General features: G+C 46.1%; 1 protein-coding gene across 1 annotated transcript; it reads right to left on the bottom strand.

Annotated features, from left to right (window-relative positions):
• Positions 1-885: 885 nt before the first annotated feature.
• On the bottom strand, positions 886-3,764 carry LOC128885704 (heart- and neural crest derivatives-expressed protein 1-like). Its single transcript, XM_054139897.1, has 3 exons — positions 2,912-3,764; positions 1,592-2,337; positions 886-1,498 (listed from the first exon to the last, which is right to left on the bottom strand). The coding sequence occupies exons 1-3, from the start codon at positions 2,994-2,996 to the stop codon at positions 1,364-1,366; spliced, it is 966 nt and encodes a 321-aa protein (XP_053995872.1). The 5' UTR covers positions 2,997-3,764; the 3' UTR covers positions 886-1,363.
• Positions 3,765-8,688: the final 4,924 nt, after the last annotated feature.

Raw genomic sequence — 8,688 nt, 5'->3', positions numbered from 1 at the left:
TTTTCTCCGCAGTTTCCAAATATGTATCTCTTTCTCTGCCCGAATCATCTGCAAACTTTCGTTTGCGTTCGCATTGCAACGATACTCGACCATTCCACCAAACTCACTTTCAGAAAAAACACATATTTACCGTGCAATCTCTCGTTTGTTGTTTAGCAATTAGTCGCAATATCGTTTGACACGGTCAATCGAATAATCGATCCTTTGATCCGTCGAGTAGAAATGTTTTTGCGATTAAGACGAGACAGTTTTTGATCGCATCGTTCACATCGAGGTACGGGACAGTCCGTTTACGTTACACAAGATGCAAACGATGGCGATGTCGTCACCGCCAACTCATCGAATCGTTTAAATATCTACTTATTGACTGGACGCGATGCCGACATCGGCGTCGGCGTCGGCGTCAGCGTCAGCGTCAGCGTCAGGGTCTATACATACACGTACATACGTTTCGATCTCAAAGACACCGTGAATGTATTTAGTTTCGATCGGTCGTCGACGAGCGATTCTTTAATTTGTATATGTATACACGACACAACGAAAACAATTCCACGACGACTCGAGATTACTACATAGCGACGAAAACGAACGCGTTGCGACAGGATATCCAGGAAATATGAAACCGACCCTGCCAAACAATGCAGTTGTCCCAGCATGTAGTCGAGGGAAACGCATCATTGTCTTCGCCTTCGCCTTCGCCTTCGCCTTTGCCTTCGAAACAAGGGAAATTCTCGACGCGACACTTGTCGAGTCGATCCGCTTAAAGTTTCTTTAAACGTCACGCCGAATGGGATAGGAGACCGAGAGACAATTTAAGGTCGCGATATCGTCGCGCAAACCGTTAAAGTCCAGGCATTTTCAGAGGTGTGATGAAACAATGAGAAATCCGGTGCAAGACTAACGTTTAATTATCAACTATGAAACAACAAACTTTTATTTACACGTGCAACGTACATTCGTAAACGCGTATTTACAAGAGATCGACTATTCCCATCGATACACCTTGAAACGATAAATGTTCCAAACCGATCCAATCTACAACGTTTCCGGTGCCCTAATATCATTGGCGTGTTACGTTAATTAGTCCTATCCACGAATAAATTAAATTTCAGAAACGTTCCATTTCACGTCGATTCAAGTAGTAGGTGGTAAGAATCTTCGATCGCGATTCGATGCAACGTTCAAACGATGGATTGCCTCGGCATTTTACGATCAAATTACTCGTTCGTTCCGGTCATCTATCCTGCGTTCGAGTTGGTTTCGTCTCGTCTCGTCTCGTCTCATCTCCCCTGGTTTCGATATCTGTGCTCTTTCGAGCAGCAGCAGCCGTCGTTTGGTCAAAAATAGATAGAGATCGGTGATTTTATTGCATCTGGCTGGTCTGCGATTCCTGCTTCAATTCGAGAGCCCACATATGTTGCGGCCATCCAGTTCGTCCTTTACTTTTCGACGATTCCTCGGACGCGAGACTCGACGCTGGATGTAAACACGACTCGTTCTGCAAACAAAAAACAAAAACAATTTTACATACGAGTTACATAGAGTTTTCTCTAGGCGGCAACAAAAAGTAAGAGAAGAAAAAACTGTCTACCTGATTCGACTGAGCTGTTTTATTCCTTCTGGCGTTGGAGAGGATCTCCGCGCGAAAGGTTTGTGGTGGTTCGTCTCCCTCGTCGCTCTCGAGAACCGCCATTAAGTAACCGATGTAAGAAGCGGCCAACCTCAACGTCTTAATTTTCGATAACTTTGTGTCTGCCGGTACGTTCGGTATGCAGTCGCGAAGATCCGCGAACGCGTTGTTTATGCTCTGTGTTCGCCTTCGTTCCTTTTTATTCGCGGTGTTTCTCCTCTTTGGTCTGACGACGATGCCAGCCTCTCTCGTCCCCTGTCGGAGGTGTTCCGAAAGCGAAACGTCGAGCTGACCGATCGACGAAACCGCGGAGTAATCGCCGTCCCTTCTATGAGTTTGATGTTGATGATGCTGATGCTGATGTTGATGCTGGTGTTGGTGTTGCTGCTGGTGCTGATGTTGATGTTGATGTTGATGTTGATGCTGATGGTGGTGGTGATGATGATGATGCTGATGGTGATGGGAGAGGTCGGCGTGACTCGGACCAGAGCTCGGAACCGGATAGACCATGCTCGAGTAATGTTGACCGATTGAGGGGTGAGGATACTGTTGCAAAGGGGAGTAGCTAGTTTCTTGGACTCCAATCTCTTCGATCAGGGGTGGCGTCGATGCGGTTGGACTTGCTGCTCCGGAGCTACCCCCAGAGATCCCGGAATCCGCGCCCCAATACGTCGATTGGCTGTCCGCGTCGGGCACGTGCAGCGGACCTGTACAAAAAATGGTGTCATCGACTCTTTCCTATTCCGACCAGTCGATTCATCTTTTCTTCCCCTTTGGAAATACCCTTATCGTTCGGTTTTTCAATTCTGCTGTAAACAGCATCAATGAGTACGCAAGCAAGTCTTTTTAACCGCGTCCCATCCGTTGGTCAGACGAATTGTTCCGGAGCGTCGCAACACCGACGGCGACGTTTTAGTCGCGCTTCGGTTCGAGGCAAGATAACGAGAATCGTTTAATTTTTCGACAAATCCAATATGCCCGACGTATATTCGCGACGTATATCGTGTCGTTACGCGACAGACCGTAACCAAAAGGAAAGGGAGAAATCGATAGCGAAAACATTTCCTTCCAGATCGATCAATGTGTACGCGATCAAGGTTGCCGATGGACACGTCGAAACGGATATCCGTAAAACGAAACAAACGAAACAAACGAAACAAACGAAAGAAAACGAATTCAAGAACTAAAATTACGGACCATCAAAGAGATTCGATAGCTACGTATATTTTTTTGGAAAAAGGACCGATAGTTACGGAATAAGGTTCCAAGTCTGCGACTTACCGTAAGGCAATTGCGTGACATAATTGCAGGGTTGATGCCATTGCGGATAGTAATCCGGTTGCGCCTCGTAGCCTCCCAGCATCATCGCGCTTCTTTCGCTACACCGATCACAACAAATTTCACCTCCGATCCTTTTTTCTCTTAGGCGGCCCGATCCTTCCGCTCGACCACCAGCCCTTTTCCTTTTCCGTTCCAACAAAAAACTTGTCCGAAACAAACTCGAAACTCTCAAAGTTGCACCACTTTACATGTCGAGAAGACCGCTCGCGATATCTTCTCCGTGAAATAAGCGAATCGTTTCAATTGTACGCGTTTCGTGATCCGAAGAGAAGCGCGACAAGAGTTGGAGTCGAGGTCACAACGGGGGTTGAAAAAGAGATTGCAACTTGCAACGTAAACCGTGTCCAAGTTTTAAGAGGAACGCGAAGCGGACGACACGCGCGTGTCACCGTGAATCGTGACGATGCGTTTCCGGTTGCGGTCCGAGTGCCACTGACAACTGACAACTGACAACTGACAACTGACAACTGACAACTAAGAACCGAGAACTGAGAACTAAGAACTAAGAACTGAAAACGGAGAACAAGAAGCGAGAAGCGAGAAGCGAGAAGCGAGTAGCGAGAAGCGAGAAGCGAGAAGCGAGAAGAGAGAAGGGAGAAGGGAATAGGGAGAAGGGAGATTTTGGTGATGCGTAGGACTCGTGCAGGGAGCGCGCATATTACGATACGTGATCCTACTCGAGAACGTTCTCGCGTAGTGGGTGTAGAGAGAGGGTCGAAGGGCGGAGCGTCGAACGGTCTACGCCCATGCCGGTTTTCCTCGCCGCGATTCAATTAGTAAATTGAACGAGGAATCAACCGCGCCGCGCTATCTCGTTTAGGGCACGATCAGAAACACCAACCATCCTATCCGCCATCGTATCTTTCTATCAACCACGGAACGCGAATATGTATATGTATACCGCGATCCTACGCTTTGTTCAACGCTTTCTACGCCATATACAACTCCTTACATATTTCCATTTTCATTTCATTTCATTTCATTTCATTAAATGCGTTCCCTCGGTCGCCGTTTTCACCGTACTCGGAGAACAAAGATCGCACACCGAACAACAAGTCGCGAAAAGAACCGCGTCGATCGGTACGCGACTATTTCGATCGACCGTCACGCTCGTAAACTCGTTTTATATTTTACGACAAAGATAGAGTTTCGTCGGAAAATTTCATGCAAAGTGATAAATCGACATCCCTCGAGCTAAATCTTGGATCGGAGAGTTGAAATTTGATTGTTGATACAGGCTCGAGATTACGAAACTCTCGATACGAACAAGTACGAACAAGTTTTTTTCTTATTTAGTTGGCGTAGTTGATGTAAACAGGGTGACAAGGTGACAGGGTGCGGTGCGGTGCGGTGCGGTGCGGTGCGACAAACACAAGTTCAAAGCGAACTTTATACGACTATAAAGACGAGTAAAAGTTAATTTTCCAAGAAAGATGACCTTTCCGATAACGAGTAGCTGTCTTGGATGTTTTCGAACGCGATCAAAGAAGCGTTTCGGTGATCTCGACGCGACGGGAGGATCCACCGGTGTAGCGGTCGGTTCTTCTTGAAATGCGACACCGTTAACATTTTTATTAACCCAGATCAGGAATCGCGTTCCTTTAACAACGAGCTACTGTCCAATATCGTACCTATATCGGCCGGCTACGAACAAAAAGGCTTTGTTTATTATTTCAGTAGCAAAGAGTAACCTTTTCTTCGACGGCTCGTCGCACCCTCTCGAATAGCTCAAATAGCCAATCGAAAATCTTTCTTCTCCTGTTTCCTTCGTTCCTCGAACAACTCGTCTCTTGTTGCTTCTTTTCGCTTCAAATGTTTCTTGTCGTCATAAAAAAAAAGCTACACGTTTCATTCGTTTGCAAGTTCCATCGATTGATTATTAATAGCGAAGAAATAAGGACAGGAATAGGAACAGGGAAAAAAGAAAGAAAAGGGAAGAAATGTTTAGGGGTTTATGTATCGCGCTTTAAACGGCTGTCAGAGTTTCATGAATGAATCCCGAGAAGCGGACGTAGTAAGCGAGTCGAAAAGCCAGTTCTCGACGACCGTCGTCGAGGACTTTATGATATACAGAGGACACGTGTACGGGACGTCGGTGTTTATGTTTTCAATTTGTGACACCGGAACACATTCGAAATCTGGCACGATCGTGGTCCTGCACGAACAAATCGCCGCCGCCGCCGCGCCCGGTCTCGCATTTCAAATCGTTCGCATCCTTTCGGTTGCGATTCATTTCTAATAGTTATCGTTAGAATTCGAGTTTCAAAGGATCGCGATCCAGCAGCAAAATCGAAAGCTGTTTAAGTTTCGGTTTTTCCAAGTTGCTGGACGACGAGTAACAAGTTTCCTGGCGTACGTCTGGACTCCGTTCTTTCTATAGAAGCTCCATTAATACTCGGTAACGCAATAAACTATATTTAGGGGGCGGCATGGTGTACGCGTAGTATGATTTGATATCTCCTGAAACGCCACATGGCCCCTTTCAATTCCTCTCTTCCCCTCTACTCGTTGCTTCGTTTTCTCTCTCTCTCTCTCTCTCTCTCTCTCTCTCTCTCTCTCTCTCTGTCGTAATATCATCGTTCCCGAGTTCACTTCTCCGTGTCTCTCTCTTCATGGAACTTTACCGATTACCCGTGTACCTAACTGCTGCTGTTCCTCTCCGAGAGATTAACTTTTAACGACTATCGATCTCTTTCGAAATTACGCTGCTGAAACTTGCATTTCTCGCATCTTTTTCCTCCCAGAACCGTGGAGAGGAGAATCGAAGATGTAGGTAGGGTTCACCTACCGTTCGTACACATATGCATCGCAACGTTTGTTCGTAGATCGACAATGAACGTAGGTTGACTTTAGGATGGTTTTATCTCGATTATCGAATCAACGAGCAATGGAAAACGCGAAATTCTGACGCGGATACGCCTGAAAAGCGTTTATTTCGGTTTTTGCGATAACCGATACAATCGACGCCGACGCCGACGCCGACGCTCGAATTCAAGAGTTTGAGAGAAATTTAGAAATTCCGAGATTCGAACAAGCCCGTCCCCGTTATCCGGTACGGGAACCACGTGTCATCGCGTGGAAAATAAACAAATTCCGGTAGCTGCGTACCGATAGAGCGCAGAACACCGATGCCGATGGCTCGACCCGTTGTTTACGTCTGTCGGTCGTTTTCTTGAAAAAATAGCCTACTTAACGGGAGGAAATAATAATTACTTTTAGCGAACGTGGCTCCCGGATATTTGAGGCCACGAGACTGGCACGCGGCGTTTCACTCAAAAAAATTGTTTCTCCGCAAGTAGGTCAGCGATTACGCAGGCCCAAGTTCGAGATTAAGTACCGATTAAGTAGTCGTTGGAAAGCATCGCGATTAAATTATCAATTTACTTACCGTTACTAAACAGTTATTAAACAGAGCTCAAGTATCTTTACCCGAATCGCATTACTTTTGTCAAACATGTCGTAACTCGTATCGCCGATTTTATATTTTACAACTGTTTGTTCGATACTATTTCATCAGCCTTTTAAGGAAATTTCTCGGCGTACGTACATGTACATGATGCTCGTCGGAAGCTAGCTGCTGGCAACGGTATCTATGTATATCGAGTAATAATCGCGAGAGCATCGGGAGTAGACGGTAAAATAGGAGGTAAGCGAAGAGGGGCGATGCAACTTTCAGCCCCGTATCAGCGATCGGTGCGCCTGCTCGACTCGGGGGTGTAAAAGAGCCTGCTCGTGGGGGAGCGTGGACGCATGCACCGTGCCATGCCACGCCACGCCACGCCACGCCACGCCACGCCGCTTTTGCGGTAGTGGGACGCAATCCAGAACACCTAATCACCTTCTAATCGCTTATCCCTGCTTGTGGGAAACCGCACCATGTGCCCTCTCCATTTAACACTCGACTACTATAATACTATAATAGCTTTTCGGTAAGTCAAGTACCGTCTTTTAGCCTGATGATCGACGAAACGTGATAAATACGTGATATATCCATACCGTTAGCGTGTAGAGTGTAGACCAAGTTAGATCGGTTTTCGCTTTTCGCTTTTCGCTTTTCGCTTTTCGCTTTTCACTTCTCGGTTTTCGTAACGTGACGTGATCATTTTTAATAATTCCAACGATATAATCTCTAAAGATACATACACACGTAGCTATGTATACCGTTGCTCGTAATATTGTCACGGGCGAATCGAAAGACGATATTTTCAGATCCAAGAAAATTCCACTGCAAAAGCGTGGCTCTGTTGGAAAAGGCGTGGTACGCGGTCGCCTGGCATCAAAGAGACAAAAATTAGTCGTCTTTATAAGTGGTTCTCGAATCACGCGGCATTTTCTCTTTGACAGCGTCTCGAGGTCTGTCGAGAAGTTTCCGCGACGCTTACGGCCAGACTGGCAGCCCGCCGCGCCACTCGACCGATCACTTTCTCCGCTATCTGCTAGAAAAACCGATAGAAAAAAAGATGGGAAAAACGGAAAGAGTAATAGGTGCACGAGCAAGCGCCATCAGCAAACAGATCCGAAAAAGAAGAAGGAAGGAGTGGGATAACGATCGATGTTTTCTTTCGTTGAAAAAATCCTTTACGAATATCTACTTATCTACGCGATTATTTAATCGTAGATGCCGCGTACAGTACGTCGTTCGATTCGAATTCGAATTCAAAGTTACTTGGATAAATATCAAATATAATAAGCGTCTTTATAGACAGCATTCTTTAGGTGGACTCGATAAGTGACGCGTGACCGTGAAAATACGATATACGAGCTATATGTGAAATCGGAAAAACAGGAAAACAGGTGCCGACTCGTATATTTACGCCACAAGTTGGCCCAAGTCCCAACCAAAGAAAACTCTCTTGGGATAACTATCGTTTAGGGAGAAGCTCCATTTGGAACCGTTAAGAATTTATAAATAGTTTGATGCTCGATGGCTCGATAGCCATTTTAAAAAAGGATCAAGGAAAAAGATTGCGTAAGAATCGAAGGAAAAGAAATGGAAGCTTGTCGAGAAGAAAACAAGTCCCCGGTTACGCCTTCGTTTCGAATTACTCGCGACCAGCGATGAGATCGATGCAGCGCGGTGGCGGTGGCGGCGGCAGTGGGCGTCGATCGGTAGGATCTCTTACGTTACACGAAACTCGATACAGACTTTTTTTAACGACTCGATCGATACGCAAACTCTTTTACGGGCCCGTTCTTTCTTTGCTTTTGCTGGACAACAAAGTGCAAGGTTCGATTTTGTCTGGCGCCAACGAAACTCACCATTCAGAATTTACGAGTTTTCTTTGACGTTTTAGAATGCAGAGAAGAAAGAAAGAAAGAAAGAAAGAAAGAAAGAAAGAATAAACGTTGACGTAGGTATCCGAAAAGCCTAAAGCCTAAAGCCTCTCATGTGCAACCACTTGAACCTTTTTATAGGGGCCTCTTCGTGTTTCACACTAGTACAAGCCGTCCGACTTGTTCCTTTTCTTGCCCCCTCTTCTTTCACTTTCCGCGAACGTTCCGGCGCGGAACAAACTTTTCGTAACGTGTCTTACGAACACGTTTCGACCGATTTCCTAGAGGAAAAAAATAACGAGCTTTCCATCCGAACGAGCCGACTGTTGGCGAGACCTTGTCCAAGGACGTATACGTACTCGTCGACGCCAACGTCCAAGAGATACCCAGGCGCGTACCAGAAACCAACAGGATCCAACGGTATTTCGTTTGACGCGAAAAGG

This window comes from Hylaeus anthracinus, unplaced genomic scaffold (assembly GCF_026225885.1).
Source record: "Hylaeus anthracinus isolate JK02 unplaced genomic scaffold, UHH_iyHylAnth1.0_haploid 11981, whole genome shotgun sequence".
In the NCBI taxonomy this organism is placed as follows: domain Eukaryota; kingdom Metazoa; phylum Arthropoda; class Insecta; order Hymenoptera; family Colletidae; genus Hylaeus; species Hylaeus anthracinus.
Note: the sequence above shows the minus strand (reverse complement) of the source record. Positions and strands in the feature narration are given on the sequence as shown.

Bases quoted from the DNA above. Each gene is read 5' to 3' on its own strand.
- LOC128885704 (XM_054139897.1), bottom strand. From the start codon at position 2,996: ATGATGCTGGGAGGCTACGAGGCGCAACCGGATTACTATCCGCAATGG. The intron at 2,338-2,911 runs GTAAGTCGCAGA...TTTTTTGTACAG, and splicing joins TGTCACGCAATTGCCTTACG to GTCCGCTGCACGTGCCCGAC. The intron at 1,499-1,591 runs GTAGACAGTTTT...TTTTGTTTGCAG, and splicing joins AAACAGCTCAGTCGAATCAG to AACGAGTCGTGTTTACATCC.